The 26,446-nt window shown below is 42.7% G+C and overlaps 2 protein-coding genes and 1 non-coding gene across 5 annotated transcripts; all 3 read left to right on the top strand.

Annotated features, from left to right (window-relative positions):
• Positions 1–17: 17 nt before the first annotated feature.
• On the top strand, positions 18–17,721 carry LOC135340330 (mediator of RNA polymerase II transcription subunit 13-like). 2 transcript variants are annotated; one of them, XM_064536648.1, is made up of 31 exons: positions 18–409; positions 1,243–1,355; positions 1,823–2,035; positions 3,001–3,078; positions 3,501–3,652; positions 3,952–4,145; positions 4,810–4,937; positions 5,185–5,238; positions 5,322–5,504; positions 5,764–5,918; positions 6,232–6,381; positions 6,955–7,057; positions 7,301–7,407; positions 7,713–7,921; positions 8,370–8,450; positions 8,635–8,787; positions 9,023–9,192; positions 9,460–10,178; positions 10,369–10,689; positions 11,186–11,353; positions 11,922–12,022; positions 12,312–12,446; positions 12,704–12,836; positions 13,190–13,545; positions 13,823–13,987; positions 14,259–14,497; positions 14,784–14,914; positions 15,646–15,810; positions 16,177–16,341; positions 16,746–17,025; positions 17,403–17,721. In XM_064536648.1, the coding sequence occupies exons 1-31, from the start codon at positions 338–340 to the stop codon at positions 17,542–17,544; spliced, it is 5,535 nt and encodes a 1,844-aa protein (XP_064392718.1). In that variant the 5' UTR covers positions 18–337; the 3' UTR covers positions 17,545–17,721. The 2 variants fall into 2 exon arrangements, with proteins under 2 accessions (XP_064392718.1, XP_064392719.1); XM_064536649.1 differs by having other exon boundaries at positions 19–409; positions 7,734–7,921.
• Trnaw-cca (transfer RNA tryptophan (anticodon CCA)) lies at positions 10,752–10,823 on the top strand. Its single transcript has one exon. It is a non-coding gene; the product is annotated as a tRNA-Trp (tRNA).
• A 292-nt stretch (positions 17,722–18,013) lies between the features above and the next one.
• On the top strand, positions 18,014–25,051 carry LOC135340325 (rho-related protein racA-like). 2 transcript variants are annotated; one of them, XM_064536643.1, is made up of 11 exons: positions 18,014–18,214; positions 19,114–19,371; positions 20,080–20,224; positions 20,623–20,893; positions 21,195–21,298; positions 21,463–21,730; positions 22,357–22,488; positions 22,736–22,851; positions 23,106–23,209; positions 24,038–24,262; positions 24,634–25,051. In XM_064536643.1, exons 1-11 carry the CDS (start codon positions 18,046–18,048, stop codon positions 24,681–24,683), a joined length of 1,842 nt encoding a protein of 613 aa, XP_064392713.1. In that variant the 5' UTR covers positions 18,014–18,045; the 3' UTR covers positions 24,684–25,051. The 2 variants fall into 2 exon arrangements, with proteins under 2 accessions (XP_064392713.1, XP_064392712.1); XM_064536642.1 differs by having other exon boundaries at positions 23,930–24,262.
• The last annotated feature ends 1,395 nt before the right edge of the window (positions 25,052–26,446 follow it).

Below are 26,446 nucleotides of genomic sequence, written 5' to 3'. Positions count from 1 at the left end.
TTTTACGGAGATGTCCAAGAACTGTGGCTAGCCGTGACGTCACTCACGTACCTTCTTGTTTCAGCTTGAGAACTAGAAATGGTGAATCTGTTTACAAGATGCTAGCTAGATCAGTTAGATGTTTGTCTGTGTAGGCTACTCCTATTTCTCAAAAAGCCTATTGGCTAGAAATACTTGACCCTTGGTTGCGGTTACAAGGACTGTGGGTGGCTTTGGGAGTCTTGGAAAACATCAACTGTGGCCGAAGTACCTACTTTATCAACTGAAGTCTGCTCTATTTGGAGTCAAGGATATTCTACAAGATAGTCACAAGCATTTTTGGAGCATAGTTTTTACAATGAGTGGCATACCAGCTGATTCAAAGCCTAATACAGGACTGGCTAGCTCTCTGTCCAACATCTTCAAGTTGGTGAGTTATCAGCTAGCCCTGGCTGGCTTTATGTAGATCTAAGAGACTCTATATAGATCTAGTACCCTTGATGTGGTTCCTGTATTCCAAAACCTGTACCTAGACGGTTGTTGGACGGACCTACAGTGTTTTCAATATATTCGAAGGTTACTTTTCGCTTAACTCCCTCTCCCCTCAATTAGAAACATGATAGTTAGTCAATTGTACGTATGTATATAACAAAATGCATTGAAACACGAATAAATTATTTGTTTTGTTTGTAAAATTTTAGGCCAACTTTGAAATGCCACTAACACAAACTTGCTAACGATACCCTTTAAAAAGTTCTCACTTTTATATAATTATGACCTTTTGAGATATCAATAATTATTGTACGTGTCTGCGTAGTCTACAGGTCGTGGAAAGACGTGTGCATGCATGCATGTTCCGTCTATTATGGTAATGTGCGTTGTAGTCTGCGAGTGTGTTTTGAAGTGGTTGGTTTTATATATCAGTTTTGGGGGAAACCCTATATAATTATTAATTTTACTGTACACGAATGTTGTGTCTTGTCTGAGACCTTGTTTGAACAAGATAATATAATCTGTCGGGTTTATTTATAAGTGGAAAATTTAATTAGAGGGACATCGTCTTGATTAGCCGTACTTCTAAATTGGAAAATATGGTGGAGCCTAATAAAGGTCATTTTTGGGCAGCCATCTTGTTCTCTCTTGAGAGGTTAAAATACAGTATGCAAATGGTGCCATGACGTGTCATGCATGGATTGAGAAAACTCTTTGGAGGGTCCATTTTATTTATTTGGTGTAACTAATAACAATTGTTCCACCGTGCAGGCTGATGTCAATGGTCTCAAGTGGGTTCGCTATGTAGGCCCTAACAGCGTTAACCTGGAGGCACCAAAGGACGACCCAGTCTTAAACTCTTATGCTAAACTTCTCAACGAAGGGTAGGTGTGGTGTAAAAGCATTTAGCAAAGACTCCAACCGTTAGCACTTTCAAACTAATCCATATACTGTGGGACCCCTCTTAATGGCCACCCCTGAAGAGAGGGAACACTGTGATAATATAATATATAACAAGTTCCACCAACATTTTGTTCCCCAATTAAATGTATCTGTTTAACCCTGTGCCAGAATTTTCGAATTGTAGTATGGCACAATTTATCTTGTGTATATAGTGTCATGTGTACCTATATGGTATGGTACCTACGTGTACATGAAGTTTTGAGCCTCCTACTGCATAATTATGCAGATTAATTATTGGCTGTAAGTTACATGTACATGTACATTGTATACTTATACAGGCAGGCATTTATTGTGCATACTAAAGTACTCGCACGTATTCTGAAAACTGTGTTCCTAAATCGTCCACTCTAACAGTTAGTTAACCCACCCACTCCTCGCACGCACACAGGTATGCGTGCTCATGGCGACGACTCAGCCCGTCCACTGACGGCAATAGTGGTGAGTCCAAGGACCTGTGGGTGTTCTACTTCACCGAGTTGCCGGACATCTCTGACAAACTGGCCGAGGGGTTAAGGGAGGATGGGAACGGGACGTGGGACGAAGGCATGACCCCGGAGTCAAGTACAATGCTGTATCGATCACTGCATAACATCATTGAGAGGTGAGTTTGTTGCTCAATGGATGCCATTTCTTTGTGTGTGGGAATCCAAAGAGATCATTATTTATGACCGTCTCGGTACAAAGTTTTGAGTACAATGTACGTTTTTATACAGATACATGACATACACATACGTAGTCTTTACAGTTCTACACGTACTTGTTCATTGAACTTCCTAATGTTTTATGCAAGCAATAGAACCTGTACTTGTCATGTGTAATTATGTGAGGTAAATGAGTCATAGAATGTGATTGTCAGGTGATCTAAGATACAGTACATGCAACTGTACTAGTCAGACTGCTTATATAATATATGTCATGTACATGTACAAAGATAGTGATGACGTTGTTCGTAACACATCTTTTAGTTATCACTACACGCTCATGTTTTGAGCTTTTTGGTGGTCTATATTATATGCAGTGGCATATACTTTGCAGCATATTATAATAAAGCCTAATTTTCTCTACTTAATAAATGTTTTGAGACATACGACACCTCTTTACTTACTCTGTACATAGCCTGTATCTGTTCTGGTTAATGTGCTGTGTATCAATCAATCAATTCATTATAGAACAAACAAAGCTGCTTTTCTTATGTCTTGAAATAATAATAATTTTTATGATGTGGTCATGGATGCTCATTAAATATAGTGTCGAGATTGCACAGATATGGCTTTGCCTCTGACTGCTGCATGTCATTACTTGATGGGGGACATGCTGTAAAAATAAACTTACTACGTGTGTATGTGTACAGTATGTATAAGTATGTATAATTCCTGTATGGTCAAGCATAGCATCGTTCCCAGCCCGTTTTTTTTTTTAATGGAACGCTGCAATGTACATGTATGTCTCCAAAGAAAAATTTGGCCTGGGAACAAAGCTATGTGAAGCAATGATAACTGCAGTTAGAGACTGCCTTTAGTGTCAGTCGAATGTCTTACAATGAGTTGCTCTCTCTCTCTTTTGTAGGTCGCTCATGAGTGAGACGTTCCTTCCACTGGGCAAGTGGTTTGCCAAAGCTGACTCTTCCGTGGCCACTGACGGAAGGTGAGGGTTGTATACATGTACATAGTTTGTTTGTGATTTGAATATCTTTCACTCATAACAAGCACTGGCAAGGTTAATAGCACTCGGTCTTTGCCTCGTGCAATTAAAGGCCTTAATTGCCATTGCTTGTTACTCGTGCTATTAGTACCATATTGCACTTTTAACCATACTAATAAATATACTAATCTCCCGTATATTAATTATTATTAATATCAAGCTGTAGGAGTGATTAGATAGTCATGTACATGGATACAATTCCCTACGCGCATGTTCATGTCTGTTCTGTCTTTCTTGTTTGTGGGTCACTGTATACGTGACCGCACATGTAATTAGTATGCACACTTTGATGTTAGTTCGTGTAAACCAAGATTATCATATCAAACAGGAAGTGTAGTGTTAACCTTGGTTTCTCCCCTCCCCAGCTCGCGTGGGTGTTTTTTGTGTAGTTTCTCCTTTTTTGTACACGCCCACCGCTACATCTGTGCCAGTGTAGACATGCGTGCGGGACCACACCTCCAGCCCCTCCTACCCTCTCACATCAACCAGGCACTCGCTTCCTCGACAGGGCTGCAAGGTCAGACTAAATTCCTGTATACATGTACCTTTGTACCTTGTTGATCATGTCACATATTACACATACATGTACACTGCATGAACAGCTGCATGTGTATTGGTAATTATTAGTACTTACAATTTCTTTTTATTACCTATGAAAGATGTTATTCAGAGCCGTAGTTCATTTATACATGTACATTAGTCCAAAATGTGTCAATCGGTATTATGGTCGTGTGTGTGTTTGCCTTTACCCGTAGGTGTATACATACCTACATGTGAGTGTTTAACCCCTCTCCCTCCCGTCACGCCCACATACAGTGATCTTGAGCCCGAGTGGTCTGAATGCTGTGATGACAGGCCACACCTACAAGCTATCGGACAGTGGCATCAGAGAGGTGCTGGACGAGTGGAAACTGTTCTACCCTCAACGATTTGCTGTAGACCCCTCCCCCAACTTGCCGGCCGCCATCGAGGTCGTCCTGGGCGGAGTCCGGATGAGATACCCTTCACAGGTGAGGTAACATCTGACTCGTTCGATATGTATACAAGGACGTGCCCACACTGGTCGGTGGTGCATGTACTAAACACCTCTAAGCAAAAATAACTACCTCTAGTGGCTTTAAATGTTCCTATAGCTATAGCTTCTGGTTTTATTAAGAGCCTTTTGTGCTTTTAAGCAAAATAGAACTTTACTTTTTAGGCTTAATAGTGCTGAATTGAGTTTAAAGATAGAAAATAACCACCACATTTCAAACATTCTGGGCACAGCACACATGTGTACAGCAATAAGATACTGATTTGTATTGTCCATAAACTTAGGAATAGGGTCATAATCATAGTAGTGTAAGTTACACACATGTGTGCAGTATAACTATCATGAGCATGTGCATGTATGTATACATAGGCAGATTAAATTTCCTGTTCAAAGAAATGCCAACATTGTTGCTATGTGTGTACTCAGCTTTCAAAGTCTGCACGTACAGGAACCGTAGACGACGTGTACGTGTACGTGTACTAGTACATTTGTCGTAAAAGAGGTTTCGTGTCGTATACATGTACTGACAGTATTATAATTAAGGTTATTGTTCTCTTGATATTTTGCTTGAGATACTCATTTTTGCTTTGAGTGTTGCCATAATCCCGGCTGTGTTGTCCCTCCCATGTGTGTGTGTGTAGTTTGTGTTCATCTACCACGGGTGTGAGGAGCCACGCCCCAGCCCACCCCCCTCCAGTCTGGACCAGAGGAGTCTCCTTGACTCCATGCAGGCGAGTTGGGACTCGGCCGGATGCATCGACGCTGTGCAGTGAGTTGGACTAGTATCATTAGCACTGTAATAGTAGTAGGGATGGGTAGGAGTGAGGATCGATAAGAGTCGCTCTGTTCGTAAATTACACTGTTAGTACTATACAGAACAGAGTGCTTCATAGAACACTCTTGGTTTGCAAGCTCACTTTATTGCTTGCTATGTTCAATCGTTGATTGCTTCGTATACATGTGCAGTGTGCATATACATATTTTCGATTATATGTGCATGTTCATTATTATCGCAGGCAACAGAAAGAGATTGCTTTCTGCAAATGTCAGGACCAAGTACCTTCCAGAGGGTATGTTCCTTAACCTTTATATACTTGTACGTAGCTCTTCTGAAACAAGTACATGTAAGCTAACCCTCCCCCCCCCCACACAGCAACCGACGTTCCTCCGCCCATCTAGACCTGCCTCTCCGTACGGGGACCCGCAGTAGCAGTCGGTACGAGCCCTACCCCAGTGGTCGAACGATGAGGGAGCTGGCCACCCCTGGCACACTGCATCTGGCTAACACGCCCATCCTAAACATCAAGAGGAGGCTCAGCAAACCAGGCCTGCCTATGTGAGTGCTTGCTCTGGTGTCTGGTGCTGCAACCACAAATTAGCATTATTCAATTTGACTGTGGATTTTGTACGAGTACACTGTGTACATGTACAATCATAGCTTTGAAGTAATTGCCATTGATCTTTGAGGTTTCTTTGCACTACTAAGTAGCAGACATCCCATACATAATTATATTGAATTGTTTCTTTACAACTACAATTCAGACATGTACAGTAAATGCATACACACTACTTACTGACCCACTGTTTATATGTAGGTATGCGAACCCTGACCTCTCCTCGCCAGCAGTGCCACGCCCACTATCTCCCTCTCCCCACTCTAAGGCATCCAGTTTCGGCTTGGCGACCCGTGGTGCCCCCCTCCCCACCATCAGTCTCTCGGTAGCTGCTTCTCTCGCCTCCTCCCACACTGGTGAGCACTGAGCACAGGTGTACATTGTACATGTAGTCCACACTGGTGAGCACCGTATATATACATAGCAATGAATTGTGCATATACATGTACGATATTAAGATTGTTGCAGTTACTGTGAGGTTGTGCAGTGTACATAATTAACTGTACAAATGAGTATATGATGCGAATTAATGTACATGTAAAGTAAGTGTGACTGTCAGCTGTATTTCTGTATTCATCTACATGTATGTACATATCATTATGCATCACATGCACATCTTTGCATATCTAGGACCTAGTTCATGTTTTATGGTATTCGTCTCATCCACAGCTGGACAGACGTTCACTACCAGTCACAAGTCCTACGACAAGTCTCTGTTCACGTCCTCTCAAGGCTCTACCCGTTCGAACAGCGAGCAGCTGTCTGAGCATGGAGGAGGGTCACGGGAACACAGCTGGTGGGACTCTCTCAATCTGCCTGGTGAGCTCAATGGGGGTGGGGGGTAGGCTTGTGGAGGGGAGGGGGGCTATATGAAGGGGAGGGGTGAGCTCAGTGGGGGTGGGGGGTAGGGTAGGCTATGTGGAGGGGAGGGGTGAGCTCAGTGGGGGTGGGGGGTAGGGTAGGCTATATGAAGGGGAGGGGTGAGCTCAGTGGGGGTGGGGGGTAGGGTAGGCTATGTGGAGGGGAGGGGTGAGCTCAGTGGGGTTAGGCTATGTGGAGGGGAGAGGTAAGCTCAGTGGGGGGGAGTAGGCTATGTGGAGGGGAGGGGTGAGCTCAGTGGGGGTAGGCTATGTGGAGGGGAGGGGTGATGTTGCAAATTGCAGAATTCCCCGTATTTATGGCAGCTACATGTACATGTACCATGTGTAAGTATACAGTCAGTACTATACAATGCACACGTAAGGTTATAATACAATACCTCGTGTGTGTCCCCACCACTCATTCAGTAAAACTGAGGGGAAGTCGAGTGTTTGCCTAATATGGGTTTGCTAGACAAGTTCTCATGATAATATGCTTGTACTTTGTGTTGATTGTTTTGTTTATGCTCTGCAGAGAGTGCGGAGTCGCTGCTGAGTCTGCAGTTGCCGTTGGAGGCGAGACCCACAGTGGGCTCACCCAGTAACCCAGCAACCCACTCACCAAGGAAGAGTGTCAGGTACCCTAACAGCTAGTACTGTACTTATCTTCGTGTTTCGTAACATTCAACATCCTCAGTGTTTTGTTTAGGCTTCCATATAGTGAGGATGCATGTGCAGTAGGTTGACATTCATGTATGGCATTGTGCGTGTCAGCCATTATTGCTTGTTTGATTCATACATTTAATGTAAATTTGTGCATGTATGCTTTCTCAAGATTTCCATATGTTACATGTGTCAGTATTGCAAATACTGTTTCCCAGTGGTCATGCTCTGCCGTACACTCCGCTGTCTGGCAGCAAGATGGTGGGTGGTGGTATTGGCGGGATAAAGATGGAGGGACAAGAACTGCCAATGAACGGCCTACCTGGTGAGAGCTAGGGACTATGATGTCATGCATATGTATACACTAGTCTACTTTAATCGATACTATCCTGTTTTATAGATACTGCTTATTATTAATATACGTACCGTACTGTACATGCATGTACATGTACCGTACCGTCGTTAAATATTATACATGCATGTACATTATGTATTCATAATGTTTCTTTGCGTAAATTTGCTGACGATGCATGTACAACAATTATATGCATATATAAACTCCCCCCAAAAGGACACGGACAATTGTACACGTGTACATGTAAATTCATGATAATTATTTGTCCATTGTAGAGTGGTTGCCCTCCCCTACAGATGACCACACCACGGGAAGGACTGACTCGTTGCTAGGAGGTTTCTTTAATGGTGGTGGGCTCCAGTTGGAATCAGGGATAAAGCCTAAGGGCACTATCGACCTCATCAGTGAGCAGGCCGTGCTCATCGACAGCAGCTGTCCCCAGGACTTCCTGTTTGCTAGCGATGAGGAGGACGATGGACAAGAAGTGAGTTTTTACAGCTGTACTTGCATGCATACATGTACATGTACATGCAACTTCAGCAATGTGTATAATGTGTACACAATTTCAGTCCTTGCTGTATGATATACTGTACATGTATATGTAGTGCTACACTGAATGTTGACTATACACACTTGGTAATACCAGGAATTCATGCACTCCTATTAATTGTCACTTCATATTTGTCTTTTACACTCTGCACAGTTTCTTTAAGTGCTATGTGTTAAAGGTAAACGCTAAACCTACATGTAGCTGCTCATGCAATATACAATGTACATGTATGGCTACTGTACAGTACTAGGTGTATCTGTGTTTTCACATTGCTTGTATTTATTTATGCACACACAGTGATACAATACATGTACACATTTGACTAATTTCCCATTATGATAAGTTTACACTTGTTATCTCTCTCTCTCTCTTTCTCTCTCAGGGCTCCCAGCTGGGGCTTAGTAATGGCAGGCTGGACAGGGAGGAAAGGATGGACACCTCACGGCACACCAGAGGAGTCAAGGTGAGCAATGGACATTGTTGTACTGCATGTACATGTACATGTGTACATGTGTATGTACATGTAGGTCCACTTTGTTTTGCACATGTGCATGAATTGTCAATGAATAATATGGACGTATTTATCATGACATCATGTGCATACTATGCGCACACTTTACTGCTAACCTTCCTCGTGTCTTGTGCAGGCATTCACTGTTGTTGACGCGGCTGAGTTGTCTCGTATCTATCCTACCCCTCCCTCAGTGAATCTGCCCGAATCTGATTCCAAATACGAGGAGATAAAGGTTGAGGAGAGGATGGAGGTTTGTGGGACTACTGCTGTCTGGGATAACAATGCTGTGAGTGACGTGTGTGTGTGTGTGGGTGGGTGTAGGTGTAGGTGTGTGGGTGTGTGTGAATTGTGACCCTATAGGTACATATATTTTACGATCTTTACAATTTAAATAATGGTAACTAGTCCTTATGATATTGGACGTCACATGATTACATCAGTCATGTATTATTTCAATTTATGTTGACTGCATATATCCATGTATGTGTACTATGCATCATGTACCTGTGTCCTCTGCACAGGGTCTGTGTGATGACTTGTACGTGCCCCCTGAGTTTGAGCCTCTGCCCCTCTCCGACCTTCCCAGTCTTGCAGAGAAACTAGCGGACCGTTACATCTACACGCCCACCACCTCGTCCAATGGAGACACGGGCTCCTCCTCTCAGTCTGTCGGATCTGGATCTGAGACCAGGTTTGTCACTAGCCATGCTCGCCGCCATATAGTCTGAGATTAATTGATTGCATTCCAGAACTGCACTTACAGTCTTACAGGCTACGTGTACATGTACATGTACGTGTAGATGTAATACACTGGAAAATCCTACATGTACATGTACAGGTAGCGGTCAATATAATGTATGTTGTACAATGTATGTTGTACAAAAATGTACATGTACACATGTACACATGTATGTGCTTAATTTACATGTGCAATTCCCATGTTTCTGTCCACATACAGCTCTAGCAAAACTGGTAGCAGTTCCCAATCTGAGCCTCAAAAATTCATCTTCCCTCCGGTGATGGGCAATAGTAGGGCTTCCATCCGAGACTCGCTCACACTCCCCCTCACCACGGCACAGAAACGCCCACACATGTACACCCCACACACCCTCACATCTTCTCCAGCCTACCCACACCCGAAAGCACCGTCACGCTTTCCTCTCCACATAACTACGCCCTCTATGACCCCGTTAGCCTCTCCATACGACCCATCAATAACACCCACCCCCCTCTCCGCAAACACAAATCGTCTAATGCCCGTCCTCCCCGAAGCACATGCTCTGTACGTCAATCTCTCTTTACTCGACGCGGCACTCGGTACAAATTTCTCGGAAAAAATGCAATTCAGTGCCGGACCTCTAATGTCGACCATACAAAGCTTTCTAATGTCCAAGAGAAGACTCAAACTGGACAGTGTGGCAGATATTGGAGGTATGGACAGTACCATGGGCTCTACATCGGAACTGATGGGGTATCAGGAGGAGAAGCCGATAATGACGTTTGGTATCGCCGATTATCCGAGCCTCGGTTTCCGGGAGGAGCTTGGTGTGAGTGGAGGGGGCGGCGGTGGTGGTTGGGACTCGCCACTGGGTGTGATGTCGAAGCTGTTGCCTGAGAGCAAACCTCGTGGGCCGAGTGTGTCTAGTGGAGCTGGCGACCCGATGGAGCCTGATAGTGGTGAGTGTTTGGACGATGTCATTATGTACAACAGTGTTTACAGTATTGTATAACTAAAGTGGGCATAAAGTCGTTATGATTTGTATCTCAAATTTCTAAGTGTCTTTATAGATTAGTTCAATGTGTGCATTTACTGTACTGTAGGCTTTACGTGTTTGTTATATACAATTCTACGTTTTTATCTGCGCAGCACACTCTCTCAAAGTAATCAAGTTTGTGGAACTACTCCAAGACTACTGCCTCACGCTTTGCTCCAACAGTCTCCATGACGACCAGACCACACCCACCAGTCACACCCTCTCTCACGGACAGAGCCAACTTCTGCTACAACTACTCGAAAAATCAGAAGAGATCCACGAGAAGCTATCTAGTCGACTCTACCATTCACACAGTGTGGTGTCCGCCATTAGAAATTCCAACCAGCTCATCGTGAACGCGGGTAGGAAGCTGGGAGGGGGCGGAGGAGGGCAGCTGGCCAACAAACCAACCATCTCCAAGGAGGATAACTCAGGTACAGTGAACTGACATTATTTGTGGTTTGGTGAGTTCGAACACTGTTGTATTTTGTGAAGTGACTTTGTGGCGCAATGGTAGCGCGTCTGACTCCAGATCAGAAGGTTGCGTGTTCGAATCACGTCGAGGTCACAGCTTTTTTTACCACCCACCGTCATGTATGGTGAAATCAGTTGGCTGCTAAAAGGATTCCGAATATAGTGTTTTTTGCTTAATTTTATTAGCTTATAAACTCTCCCTCAGTTCCATGTACCTGTACGTGTACCGATTTTTTTTTTGTCCACCATTATAATTATACATCATGCTGAAGGCATCAGCCTTTAGGACTAGCTACATGTATGCATTTAGTAGCACACATGTATACAGGTACATTGTACACGTATATGTAACACACAAGTATAATTAGAATTGTTATTTAGTCTGCTGCTGTTGCACTGCTGTATTGTACACTGTACACTAGCTACATGTTATTATCCCATGATGTGCCATTGCAGGTGCTTGGATACTGGACCTGCTCACCCTGCCCACCAAGTTTATGACCAAGAGACTCAAGGATCTACGCATGGTCTTTCAGAACTCGTTCCATCACGCCCCCTGTCTCAAGTTCACTACCAAGGGACCGTTGTCACTCAAAGACCTCCAACTACTCACTCCCAGTCAAAGTAAGTGGCCTTGGCTAGGCTTGATGCTATTATGCTCCAAATTTTACCGGTTATTCTATTCTCCAATTCCCAAGCTATAGCCTATTATTCTCAGTGATTCAGCCCGTTATTCTCAGTGATTCAGCCTATTATTCTCATAAAAAATTTATTATTCTTCATTAAAACACAATAAAAATCATATTTTGCAACACAAGTAATGGTAATTGTGCTTTATTTAGAGTGATAGCCACGTGGCATAATTATTCCCACCCACTCTACCGTTTATTCCCGCATAATTCCTAATGCTCCAAGCTACCTATTATTCTCAAAATTATGCTCGCATAATCGCCGCATCCCTAGCCTTGGCTATAGTGCACGTATGGACTTTAAGAGGCCACAACTACATTTACATGCAGTCAGTCTAGATCACTGATTGCTTCCAGGCTCGTTTTGCTTCAGTGTATCGTGCTTTCCACTGTTTATGTACAGTGTGGATTGCATGGTGTGTGTGTGTGTGTGTGTGTATCATTTGTGTGCATGGTGGTGTGTGTGTATCATTTATGCATCCCCTTTACACCCACCTATACAGCTGCCATTGGAGACGACTGCCTCCCACTACCCCTCCCCCCTGTGCTGGTGGGCTACGACCACGACTGGCTCTCAGTCTCGCCACTAGCACTACCTGCATGGGTAAGCTTCACACTTCTAACACTCCTCACACCCCTCACTTCTTTCACACTCCACACTTCTAACACTCCTCACACCCCTCACTTCTTTCACGCTCCACACTCCTCACACCCCTCACTCCTTTCACGCTCCACACTCCTCACTCCTTTCACACTCCTCACACCCTCACTTCTCACGCTCCACACTTCTAACACTCCTCACACCCTCACACCATTCTAATATTAGCTCGTTTAGTTGATCCGTATAGCCTGAGGCGATACAATGTACTAGCTGTGTGTGTACCACTGTACAGGACAAGCTATTGTTTGAGCCCTACTCACTCAAGAAGAGTCTGCTCTACATGGTGGTGGTCCCTCCCTCCATCTCATCACATGACATTGTACCAGTGCTGCGCAAGTACTTCAAGGAGCTGTCCATCACGTTCAAGGTATGCAAACCTTAAAAATCAATCACAAACAAACAAACAAACACATAATTGCTTAGACTGCAGTATACATGATATAATTATAAGCATGCCTGAGCAGGTGAGCTAAATGTTTCTCACGTGTAAGATATGAAGGAAATTACATGTATCATGTGACATGTCAGGTGATGTAAAGTACCTGTACTTTCCTATACCCGTATATACATGTAGTAGCATTTTTACACTTGAATTTAATGTGTGACCGTTGTTTTTTCCACCAGAACTGTAACCTTGGTCAGCACGTTCCCCTGGAGGAAGGGGTGGGTGAAGGTGGTATAGTGCTCCTCTCTTCTCAGTCTGACACCACTGCCGGGGGATCCACCACCACCGACCCAAACACGGACACTAGACACTGTGAGTAGGAGGGAGGGGGCAGCTTCACACTGGGATAGTAGCCATTGTCTGGATAAGTCATGCAATTAACCTATAGTGGAGGCGTGTAATTTGAATATTATGGTCGCCAAATCTTTTTACATTTCGTAGTGCAAGTGTAATTAAAAATGGCTGTTCGACTGTGTAACTGTGATGAGTATACGAGTTGCTCGAGGAATAGAAGGTTGCATCTGTACAAGTGCATGTAGTCTAGTACACAATGTACATGCAGTGTGTACTGATAGCCAAATACATGTACCCAAATTCAATTGACTCATTTATAGGTACATCTACAGTACACACCGTGTGATTAAGTTGTACTTTTGTCCCTACAGCTGCTGCAAATGTTCAACTGAAGAGGTTCTGTAAAAAAGTCCTGGTCTCGTTTCTCTCCAACCTCCCTACGAGTGACGAAGAGCTCCTTTCCACTCGTGTCAATTCTCCACCACAAGAATACCCCTCCTCCACCCACCCACTCACGCCCCCCACACCTGTCTCTGTAGTACTGTACGTCCTCTGCGATAACCCCTTGGATGCCAGCAACACAGCTGACAAGAAGTTCAACTCCAAGCTCACCAAATTGAAAAATTCGAAGACAATGCAGGAAAGCTTTCAGGTGTTGCTGACATTTTCTGAGCTACTCTCCAGTGAAGATGTTCCAGAGTTTATTCAGAGGAAGCTGGTACTACAGGTATGATATATCTATTACATGTACGTTCGATAACTGTTCCATTTTGTTGTTGTTCGAGCACTTTAGGTATAATTATAATCATCCGAAAATAACCAGTCTATCAGTCAGATCCAATCATAGTTTCATATGCACAATAATTTCGTGCGTACTAATTGTACCGTGCTTTCTAAAGCCATGTACATTGCATCTTGCTTACTTCAGTAACATACATGTACTGGTATCTGCAATCACAATAGTACATAGTCGAATGTTTCCCTCTCTCCCTCCCTCCCTGCAGTTGATAGACCCTAAGGACCTCTTGGGTCCATTCAGTTGTCAAGGTGGCCAGCTGCGCTCACTGGCATTCTCCGTCTACTCTCGCTGCACCTCTGAAATTGCGTGTGATTTGTCCGAGAGCCTAACATCATTCGGACCCACTGCTGAACGACAAAAAGTGGCACATGTGAGTTACATGTACATATCAACTGTATATAGATACACATGTACATTAATTGTTTTTCAGTGATTATTCTAATTATTAAACCTATCACTCATTTCCCCCCTTAATTGTGCTGACTATCTCTAGATATAGACTTCGACTACACTGTTGCTTAATCGCTACTAGCGCACCTTATGGATACTGATTAATACACAGATTGTATACACATACATGTGGATGTAGATGTACACATACAACCACCTCTTTACCCCCCCCCCCCCCCCCACACCTGCAGTTGTTCAACACCCATCAACTGCGTTCTCCACCGTTTGTGCTCTCTCCTGAGGCCCCGCTGAGTGCCCTTGGGCCCATAGTCGGCACACAAACCCATCACATCTTGTTTGACCCAGATGAGCCAGTTCTGTTCTGTGGCTATTGTGTCTCTCCTGACCGGAGGTGGCTCTTGGTGGTGTGCTGTGACCGACAGGGGGAGCTGCTCAACACAGCTGTTCTTGGTATCCCAGCTTGTCTCAAGTGAGAAAGAATGGTGTCCTACATGTAGCTACATTACATACAGTGTATACACTAACAGTAACACATGTATGGTGTCCTAGCTACATGTACAGTGTATACTGTAGCAACTTATGTACTCTGAGCAAGCAAACAGTGGCTGTCGTTTTTCACTAGTACGTCCTGCTATAGAGACTTTAGAGGCCATTAACCTGGCCGTATTATAGAGGGTGACCTGCTTTTTTAGTTTATTGTATGTATTCTTGAGTCGTCACATTTGACCGTGCACGTTTCTCCCTCACCCATGCAGTATTGACCAGAGTTGCTCGCTGGCTCTCAAACAGCTGTGGGACTACGTTGTCTCTATAGTAGCGGGCACTGTGCACAAGTGGAGCGTGGTCATCACACGGTTTGGAAAGCCCAGCACCTCAGAAATCACACGTAAGCTCTAATATTAGTACCCAAGAACATTCGTGTACCATACACGTACCGGATAGCGGGTTATTTTCGAGGCACTACATTTTTAAAGATTGCTCAAACTAAACATTTCGGTATTTTCGAGGACAGAGGTTCAAATGACCACACCCTTTACAGTGGAGAGGTTTCAATACCGGAAGTAAACCAATTTTTGAAGTTAGAGGTCAATCCTCACAAATCATAACCTATACGGTGTTCATTTACATATGTGTATAGAATTACCACTTTATTATACGGATCAACATGTAATGTGGATTTCTTACACCCATAACGGCTTTAATGTGGGTTTGGAAGGTCGTACATAATTAGCATGCATTCTGTAGCTGCGTAAGATGGCACATTTACAGTGTATATGGTATTTGTCTTTCTTGCCTCCAATTCTGGAGAGTACCTACGTGTACATTACCTGCATGTACATGTACATGTGCAGGGTGTCATACAGGGGGGGAAGGGGGATATCCCCCTTTCAATTATGACTGAGTGTCCATAGCTGGGTATTGAAATAACAGTTGACCTTTTTTTAGCAACATTTTCTGGTTATTTTTTCATTTCCCCCCTCTACTTCAAAATCCTGTATGACACCCTGATGTATACAAGTCATCTTTATGACTGTATATTTGATTGTGGAGTCAACTTACATAGTACATCTACGTTGTACAGTTTGTCAATACGATCCCCCTCCCCCTTCTCTCCAGATTGGCCTACGATCATTCCCAACGATGGCCTCATCATTGTCAACCAGAGCATGCGTCGAGACTGTAGCACATGTAAGATGAGCTCCTCTTCCATTCCGAGGATCTCCAATGTCATCGTTATCTCTGTGCAGCCAGAGAGAAACATACAGCTCTTCCCAAACAACGGTAGGCTAATTAACTACATTGTAGTACTCATACATACATGTACATGTATACGTGCGTGTACCTGTAGCAGCGCTAATACTGCATCATAGGAGACGCTCGTTTTTATGGTGGCCAAGCTGCTACACTTATACATGTGTAGCACAGTTATGGAAACTTGCTACTACCTTAATTATAGGATACTCATATTAATTTACATTTTGCAATGCTGTATATATAATTATACATGTCTGTACATTAATTGGTATTCTTGTAGTACCTCGCTCCTAGTTAAAGATTTTTGTATAATGAACACGCTGGTTGTTTCACACACCTCGATCCACAACAATGTAATCATAATTACACGTACCCCCCTCACACACCCCCCAGATCCCAACCCCTCGGTGACACACACTATGGTGCTCCCACAAGACCCCCGCGGTGCTAGCTCCACCCTCACACCCGGTGCCACAGAGACAGGTCCTGATGATGATTTCTTCAGTCTCACCTTCGCTGCACCCGGGGACAGTGCAGGGGGACCAGACATGGACACTGGTGAGCCTTACAGTCTAGCTGTACTACTACTGGTGGTACATGCATGTAGCTAGGTCTATTACTAGTGGTACATACCATAGCTAGGTGTGAGCTATAAAAGATGTACACTGTACAATCTGCTTCTAGTTATAAAACGCTAGTGTGTGAATGTTAATACATCACATGTACAATGACAATGTAATTGTACAGTATACAATGCACCGTATTATAGTTGGTAATTTCCGAGGGTCAAAATGTTTAGTCAGTTCATGGGATATATTTTCGTGGTTGCGTGCACTGTAGGTAAAGGTGGTCAATGATTGCTTCATTTGTGGGTAAAATATTCGTGCTCAGAGATTCAATCGCCAATACCACAAAATATTTGCCTTTCTACAATTGCGTAAGAATGCTGGTACTCTCTGCAGGTCTTGACATGACAGCTGGCATTGACTTCGGAGCTGAGCTATCTGGTATAAACGTTTTTGACGAGCTTACCAAGAGCCATCCGTCGTACACCATACCAGTGGATGATACGGGGCCCAAAGCCACCGGGTACCTCATATCTACCGCCCCTCCGGGAGAGTTGCCAAACGAGTTTTGGGGACATGAAAAGCCGCAAAATTTCTGCTCTATTTTCAAAGTACTGCTCCACTGCCATAGAATCCCTCTAGAGAGAACAGCAGACAGTCCACAAGAGACTTTAGGGTGAGCTACTGCTGTGTGATATGGTGGATTATGCACATGTATGTCTGTTAGCGTCGCTGGTTTGTTAGCAGTGAGAGTCATGTGATTTGAGATGTACATGTACAGTGTTATAGTGACTCAGACGTCACCCTTGTGCTGGCCAACACAGTAGCGGTAATATAGAGGTGGCCTTGAAACACAGGTTGAAACAATGCTTGATCACAACAGGTGACCAGGTTTCATTCTTGAACTTATTATGCTTAAATGCCATCATTGCATTCTGAGTGCTTATAGATACGTACCAGCAATTACAATTGCACTCTTACGGGTGTCATCTATTAGATGCCAGGCTCAAAATGTCTGCCATCATGACTCCCCTCTCATTCCCTCCCATGCAGGTCCATCCTGTTGTGTTTTGATGCTCTCTCCTGGCTAACCATGGATCATGTCACTCATCAGAGGAAGTCCTGCCTACCACTGCACTTGTTTACACTCTCAAAGCTCTATCAACTGTTCGCTCTGCTGGACCAGCCCAGATAGTGCATGGCTTTTTAATAGAGACTATATATTATTATTGTTGAATTAATGTCAAGTTTGTTTCAGGAGAACTCTTGTACAGTTTACTTGTAAAAAGAAGTGATTTACGATTTTTTTTCTCTGAAGCTGTGAGCTTTTGTATTTGTCTACTGTTCATAATAATAATGTCATTTTTTCATGCTCAATTATTTTTTAGGATAATTAATAATTAACTTGGGTACGTGTTTTACCAGCAAATAAAAATAGGTGCATGAGCCTGTATTTATATAATAGCCTGGGATTGAGGCTAGTATTTATATAGCCTCTATAATCGAGGCCGATTAGAATCGGCGTGGTCTCGCGATCGAGGCTAGTATTTATACTGCATGCATGTGACTCCCACGCAATAGAGAATAATAATTGACCCCACACACACATGTACAGTAAGATTGATACTATTTTGTACAAGAGCAACACACGCCCTTTACCATTTAAATATGATTTCGTGTACTCACAAAAATAAAGATGCAAGAACAGCTGAAGGTGGTCATAGTTGGAGATGGTACAGTAGGTAAAACAACTTTTCTCAATCGATGGGCTAATGACTTCTTTAACACATACATGCTCAATTGCTTCGATACTAAGATTTGTGTGGTGGACGGAAAAGAAGTCTCAGTGACTCTATGGGATACAGGTAGATCTACCTATTTATTAATAAACGAACACGAATTGTATCTACCGTAATACCTTTAATTAAGGCGACGCTCCAAGTATGTGACACCCTGAGCTATATCAAAAGGTAGTCTGGCCCATCTCGGGGGGGGGGGGGGGGGGGCTAAATCAAGTATCAGTAAAAGCTGTAAAGTGTATCTAGAAAGTGAAGCTGGGATTAGGTTTGAAAACTCTTGCAGCATTTCTGTGTGCTCTATATAGTGGAATGTGGATATAGAGCTAACTGAGTATTTCTACATCTATATACTCGTTCTTTAAGCCTCCAATGTCACAAGTCTCTAACTGCTAATTAATATTCCAAGAGCACACGGAAATGCTGCAAGAGTCTCCAGACCTTTTCTTCCCTCTCCCCCTCGAGAAGAGAAAAGGTCTGGCTCCCAGACTAGATCATCACGATTGTACGGCACCGGATGTGGGAACGATTTTCCTTAGCTAACTCAAACCCCTCCATGTCCACACCTACTAGTCAACATCTGGTGCCGTGTACATATACACCAGTTGATCCCCAGCTTAGGCTATTTTCTCGCCTCTAAAAGTAACGTGCCTGAAATCGAGACAAATATAGACTATAAGTAGAGCTGCTTACAATTAGATATACATGACACTTGACTTCAACATAAAAATTTTAATCTTCAAAAGAAGTGATCTCTATTAAAGTGTCGCCTTAAATAGAGATGTTAGTATGTGCTTTGCATATGTACCGGGAATATGTCATTATGTCATGCGTGTATATAATCTTATTATTATTGCTCTTGATCGACTCTCGGATTATTAATTTTTATGGTATAACATTAATTTTGCTAATTACACATTTTTGCTAATTACACATACACTATTTCATTTCCTATAATACATGTACAGCTGGCCAAGACGACTATGATAGGCTCCGCCGACTTTCCTATCCCGACACTGACATTTTCTTCGTTGCATTTTGCGTGACATCTCAAACTTCATTTGAAAGGATTAAAGAAAAGTGGATACCTGAAGTTCGTCATTATTGTCCGAACATACCCGTACTGCTACTGGGGCTCCAGTGTGACCTCAGAGGTCAAGAGGTCAATGGGCGTGGCTGCACTGAGGTCCCTCGCAAAGATGCTCTGCAACTGGCGAAAGATCTTGGTGGGGAATTTATGCCATGTACAAATAACATGCATAATGTAATTCAGTATTGTACATGTGCATAATAAAAATGTAGGTCATAGCATTTTCATTTCTATTACATCATGTATGACATCACACAGTATGAAGACTTAGAGAGTCTAATATCTGTTTGCATTGAGAATGGCCCTGGAAGTTCTGTAAATTTTTATAACACTATTCTTGTCGTAATTACCGTATACATGTAGCATATATATTTCGAGGGTATAAACTTTCGCGGATTGACCGTAAAAAGGTTTCGCAGATTTACATGTATATAATTTTGTGGAATAGCAGCCTTTCTGCAGCATGCATGCATGCATGCGATATTAAATTCGTGGGTATAAATGTAATTTGTGGGTATAAATGTTCGCAGTACATGCTTGATCAGCGAAAACTGCGAACATTTATACCCTCAAAATATACACGCTATACGGTATACAACCAGTTGTACTCACGGGTATTCCCACGTAGTGCAACTGCTACTGTATCATGTGATGTCATACGTGACGTGTAGTATGTGGTTAACTGGTAGACTTCTAGGAAAGCTTTTAGCTGGGAGATTATCAATTATAAATTAAGTTTTTCTATGTTAAATATAGAAGTGTTTTTTTTTATTATAAGAAATCCAATGGTATGTGACATTTCTGTGTATCTGATAACCGTATGACCCTCCCCCTCTTTTCTCAGGAGCGGTGGGTTACTATGAGACAAGTTCCTTAACAAAATATGGTGTGATGGAGGCTATGGACGCTTGTGTGAGGGTGGGGCTAACACAGGCACGCACTTCCCGTAGTGGAGGGAGGAGACATAGATTCGTACTGCCATGGAAACGGTAGGTGAATTAGTTTGCAAACATTGGGCATTTAGAACTGGAATACACAACATTCATCTTTTATCGTACATGTATGTATCCAGCGGCTACGCCCCCAAAGCATACTAAATAGGGCAATGTATAAAACATAGATTAGTATCTAAAAGGCTCTACTAGTTATTGAAAGTATTGACGTATTAATTATGGTCACTCTATAAGCAGGTCTCTGGCCTCTGTCATACTGCCAGGTTAATGTGTCCCATAGTTCCGAACATAGCATGTGTGTGTTTGGACTAGTGTTGCTGACCAACTCTTTATTACAGCCACAGTTGGTCTATACCCATACAATTATATAGACAGGTATAGTCAATTTAATTAATGTATTATTTTATAATGTCACCTTGTGTCTCTCCTTATAGAGGCTCCCGATCATCCGACCAATCATTTTCCACGAATGCTAGTAAACCTTACATCCCCCCGCCCCCTCAACTACCGCAAAAGAAAAGAGCACCTGCAATAAATGTCCCATCTTCAACGTTTGCTGCTGATTGGTCAAAAATGATAAATAACCCGTCTCATTCGGACGTGGTCTTCAGACTGGAGGGCAAGACGTATCATGCCCATCGCTATGTGCTGGCATCTGCTTCAGATCTGTTTAGACAGCTGCTAGGGGTGACTCAGGAACTTAAGGTGGGGTTTATAGTTTCAAATCCCGACGAATGCTCTGGATGTTAAAAGTCCTTGTGTGTTTATAGTGGTCACCCCTTGGGCAGCTAAACTAACAGTGGCTGTAATAAAAGCCTTTAAGGTGGTCTGTTAATTAACACAAGTCCAAGCTATGGAAAGTTTGGGGCCTATTAATCGGTTATAGGGTGCCCACAATTAGACTGATGTTCGTCTTCTGCAAAGCTCTATTTGTGTATAGTAATTATTTACCGTGTTATTAATTTGTACGAGTATCGGTTTTAAGTGTCCACTCTCCCAACTCCAGGTTGACAGCCTGTGTGATGGGTGCGGCAGGGCACGACTAAATAAGGTTACTATGGAAACGGTCAACTCAGGGCAGCTGGAGGGGATGCTCCACATTGAAGCCAGGTAAGAACAATATACACACTTTCATGTATCTGAAATACACTTTGTTTTATGCTACACTGTTACTGTACCTATAATTCTTGATATACATTTTTAACATGTATGTATGAATCTAACATTGTGTGTTGAAATCAACAGGCCATATACTTAATTTTTACGCTATATAGACTTGATTTGGACGGTAGGCAGTTAATGGAGGTGACCTTTGACCCCTCCATAGTGACGGAGCTAGCGCTAACTCGTGTCCTAACATTCCTCTACACTGGAGTGATGGAACTTGGCAAAGAGAGCGAATGTATTGACGAAACAATCAAGATTTCTCAGCTGCTGAATTTACCCGAGTTGGAGCTGGTGTGTGAGAATGCTCGTAAAGGGGAGGAGTATCTGATTCCGATTAGAAACACCAGCATCACAAAACAACTATTTCTCAATAAGGTGTATGTACGCTGTGTTTCTGTGTGTTTGTGTGCTGGTTGGTTGTACTTGTGCATCATTATGCCTCGGTGTGCGCATGCGCAGCGAAGTATACGGTAGTGTGTTCATTACGTGTCTGTAGACTCGTACGAGCTTCTGTATAGGCTTCTATAGTTGAGCTTAGCAGCAACAATCTCAGGGTCCCCAGTGTATGTGTCCCTACTTTTAAACGATCTACTAGTATTACAGTAACTTGTTGGTGTAGGGCTGATAACTGCTACGTCAATCCTGAACCCATCCTTTAGGTGAAAAGAGTGTTTTAAATCTGCAAAATTATCTTCGTTCTTCAGACTCGTGTGTAGAAAAATCTGTAGATATAACATATAATTATAGTGCTAGCTAGCTGCAATTAGCTGCAAGTGAGGAAAGAGCTGCAAAGCTGCACTGTTTTGAGAATGCGGCATACAGTCAGTCGTAATTATGGACTTTGAACTTTTGGCAACCTTCTTTAGCAACAATCAGGGTCGAGTAACTGACTTTTGAGTGCGTGAGATTATGATGCATCTTTTGTACAATTGTATTTTAGAATAGAAGACACTTGTACCTGTTTTATCACCACCCTCCCCCCCATACCCACACACACGCAGGAACTGTTCTCTGATGTGTGTTTCCTAGTGGAGGGTGTGGTTGTCCCCGCTCACCGACTAGTACTGACCACACGATGTGAGGTCATGTCGGCCATGTTGTCTGGAGCCTTCCAAGAGAGCACAGCTAACCAAGTAGGTTGTCATAGATACGGTTAATCAAAAAATTATAGCCTCACTTGCTGAAAGTGTATTATAATCCCTAGCTAGAATAACAGAATTCTGCACACAATAAAGTTGATTTCATCTCCCCAAATAGAATCACTCTGTTTGTTGGGATGCACTTTATACCTTAATATTTGCAAGAACCGTACAAAGATCTTGCTCTATTAATTGCAGCAGAATTACTACGCAGGAACCTTTATCTCTCCTCTCTCCTCAGATATCCGTCCCTGATATACCATTGGACACGTTTGTGAGTTTCCTCGAGTACCTGTACACTGACCACGCTCCCATTGAGGAGGGGGACTCTATGGGAATATTGGAGCTGGCCAATAGGTGTGAAATTGTTGTACTGTATCAGGAGTACATGCACTCCTGACTGTATAGGCTCGTTAGTTAGTCGCTTATTGTACTGAGGACCAAAACTTGAAAGTATAGATGTTTGTCAGTTGCATTTAAGGAAAGCCAACCTCAGATAATAATTATACAGTGGGTATGTGTATTTAAAATTAGAGCAATACATATTCTCCACATGATGTTTGTCACTTGCATTGTTGACTCCTCCCCTCTTCCTTGCTGGCTCACGACAGGTACATGATGAGTCGGCTGATGTCACTGTGTGAACTGTACATCTCCAAGCACGTGGAGAGGGCCACTAAAGATTTTATTGCGAAAGCAAACGTCGACATTATAGGTAGGCCCTGGCAAATTATGCTCTTTCTTCTGCCTATTATGCTTTTGAGCAGTGCCCCAAATTCAGCCTATTATGCTTGTCAAAAGAACCCATTATGCCCCACATTGACGTCCTTTTTTCAGCAATAATATTAGCAAAAATTATCTCTTGTTGTATTGTACATTTGTAACATAACTGAAGATTCAACATAATCTTCTAGATGTGAAAGAGTCATTTAAAAGAGAAAAAACACATTCAGCAGCAGCAGAGGACCGTCCTATTTGAACCGAATTCAAAATTTTTAACCCTATTATGCCCCAAATTATGCCGGCATAATTTGCCAGGGCCTAATTATAGGTGAGGTCATGCCCAAGAGTTTGTTAAGTGGTGGCTATTTTCCATCCTCAATCTCACTAAGGGCCAAGGCATAAGAGGTAGTTAGTACCGACCGACTGTAGAGAGTGTTGGTACATCGATCCTACATTCATTGAGTTGCCTCAGCTAATGTACGTACCAACCAACTAACACTACACACAGCCTGTACAACTGTACACACATCATTGTGTAGGTAATCAGTGATTTCGGTTCCAGCACAAATTTATCAGTGCTTCGTTGAAATATTTACGTTGACAGAAATTCGACTGCTCCATACTGAATTACAAACTGTAATGCCCACACACACACAGGACTCCTGCTCTCCTCACAGCTCCACACACACACACACACCCCACACACACACAGGACTCCTGCTCTTCTCACAGCTCCACACACACACACACCCCACACACACACAGGACTCCTGCTCTCCTCACAGCTCCACACACACACACACCCCACACACACACACAGGACTCCTGCTCTCCTCACAGCTGCACAACGCGTCTCAGCTCAGTAGTTGGTGCCTCCACTTCATCTCAAGCAATTTCAATGTTTTGGAGGCAAATGAACAATTTCTGCAATTGGGCGAAGACAACCTCTCTTATGTGGAGGAGCATCGATGGCCACCACTGTCTTACGAGACTGCTATGAACGAGTATAAGACCAAGTACCTCGATACTGAGGGGGAGGAGTCAGGTGGGTGTGGCATAGATCAGGGAGTGGGCTGATGGATAGACAGTGTTTTGTTTGTATAATAATTATACTTAGTGGAATTAGCAAGTCTTTCAATCAAGTTGGTGTTGAGAATCAAATTAAACCGACACTGAGTGCATCGATCGATTGTTTGCTGCATGTCTATTGTATGATTTCATTGAAACTGTCTGTTGTGGTATTGCCATAAGCAGATCACCCTCTATAATACACCTATATAATGTGTATATGTTTGGAGCTGTATTAGCAGGCCACCTCTGCTTTATTGCAGCCACTATAGACAGATTTCACAGTATTAATTATGCCATGCATATACCCCCGCTATGCATGACAACCTGGGCCCCCTCCCTACACAGGTAACCCCCTGAATATATCGGACGATGGAGCGGCTGTCAAGAGCCACTAGAGACGAGGACTCTCCTAACTGTTTAAAGTGGATCAAATAGATTGACACGTTTGTATTAGCTAGCATTTGTGTTTCATTTAATGTACTTTTTAAGCTATCAATTAAGTCATTAATTTTTTACCTAGCCCATTTAACCTATTGCACCCAAGTTATGAGAAATACATTGACGAAAGTAGACTAGCTGTCCCTGGGACGTCCCCACTATAGGACACCCTGGCTGCTCTTTGCTCTCGTGTGGAGCAACACAGTCCTATCTCATAGCCATGCTGAAACAGAGACGAACATTAAAACTCATAAATAATTATTTTTATTGTGGATCATTATAATTATTTTGCATCTGTGCTTTTTATGATGAATTTCTAACTGTCTCTCATAATTTATACTGAATACTGAATGAGTGGGTGATGGAATATATTCTTCACAAATAGCTATAGAATATTGTACAAAAGTCATAGAAACACATGCAATCGTACATGCATGCAAATTTAAAAGTACAAAAACACTAACAACTATTGCGTCCTGTTCTGTGCTAGTGTATATAGTGAAGAGGATGTTTACAATATGCATGTGTTCAGTCCAAGACAATTAATGCTCCCAGGATTAATTGTCATGAACTTGTAAAAATCAGAGCTAGGGAGAGGTTCTAACTCGATCTGTCATGAAGTCCACCAACTTGGTTGCCTTGGCACGGTACGTCGGCCGGGGTGCATGCTGTGTGCATGGGGTAGCGAATAAATTCTCGTATGTGAACCAAGTGAATAAGACCAGCAGTATCGCAGGTTCTCTGTGGGTCTTAAGCTATGATGTCAGTGAGCTGTAGTGTGCAAGACATCATTGTCTTGTATTTTGGAGAGAACATTGGAAAAAAGCAACTCCATTGTATTGAATTTATTGTATCTTTAGCATTGGGAATATGTTGATATGCATTACCTAGATAATGTTAGTTATGTGGGGATGGAGAAAGAAAACTATAGCTGGTTCTGAATACTGAACTAGAGGAACTGTACAGAAGGGATACAGAGGAGGTCGGACATCACTTGAACTTTCACTAATTATGACCTTTTAATGACATTCCAGGCCAAATTGCTTTTTGTTTTTGCTGACTCAGCAGTAGAACATGACTGGATCTAGGCGGATCTAGCTAGTATGGGTAGTATGTGCTGGTCCAGTAACCATCATAGACACCAAACACAACTAGCTGTCAACAGATTCAGCGATAAAAACCGTGCAGAATATTGTCTCATGAATCAGTCGCCCTCTATAACACAGACTCGTGATTAGGCCGCCCAACTTTTAGAGGGCGGTTAAAATAGAGACTACTATTAGTAGTCTCTATTTTCTATTAAAAAACATTTGCAATGTGAACGTTGCTAGGATTGCCAGGAAAAGAAAGCGCGAAAAAGCAAAGAAACAAGAAATTCGGCGAGTGCATAACTCCAATCTGTTACAACGTCATTCACATGTACTGTTTTAAGCAATATTTTGTTTTTGTTTTTGTGCTTTTCCTAGGCAATCCTTCAGTAATTTTTATGAGCAAGGTATGACATGTACAACTGATCTGATAGCCTCGTGGAAACAGCTATACTATAGCTATATTATAGTACTCTACATTGCTAAACACCACTCTAAATAATATTATAAGTGCCAAACTGGAATTATGGTTATTTGTGCGCCAATGAAAATCTTTAGCGGCGCTGTAATTAAAAGAAAGACGGTATAGTAAGTATGTTTGTTTGTGTGTGTATTTTCACTTGGATGCCATG

The sequence above is a fragment of the Halichondria panicea genome, chromosome 8 (assembly GCF_963675165.1).
Source record: "Halichondria panicea chromosome 8, odHalPani1.1, whole genome shotgun sequence".
Classification (NCBI taxonomy): Eukaryota; Metazoa; Porifera; class Demospongiae; order Suberitida; family Halichondriidae; genus Halichondria; species Halichondria panicea.
This window is presented reverse-complemented; position numbering and strand designations above follow the sequence as displayed.

What these genes read in the sequence shown, in the direction of transcription:
- LOC135340325 (XM_064536642.1), top strand. Translation starts at nt 18,046, where the DNA reads ATGCAAGAACAGCTGAAGGTGGTCATAGTTGGAGATGGTACAGTAGGT. An exon ending in AAGAGAGCACAGCTAACCAA is followed by an intron (nt 22,489 to 22,735) that starts GTAGGTTGTCAT and finishes CTCTCTCCTCAG; the next exon opens with ATATCCGTCCCTGATATACC. An exon ending in TACTGAGGGGGAGGAGTCAG is followed by an intron (nt 24,263 to 24,633) that starts GTGGGTGTGGCA and finishes CTCCCTACACAG; the next exon opens with GTAACCCCCTGAATATATCG.
- LOC135340330 (XM_064536648.1), top strand. Translation starts at nt 338, where the DNA reads ATGAGTGGCATACCAGCTGATTCAAAGCCTAATACAGGACTGGCTAGC. An exon ending in TCACCAAGGAAGAGTGTCAG is followed by an intron (nt 7,058 to 7,300) that starts GTACCCTAACAG and finishes ACTGTTTCCCAG; the next exon opens with TGGTCATGCTCTGCCGTACA. An exon ending in CCCGATGGAGCCTGATAGTG is followed by an intron (nt 10,179 to 10,368) that starts GTGAGTGTTTGG and finishes TTATCTGCGCAG; the next exon opens with CACACTCTCTCAAAGTAATC.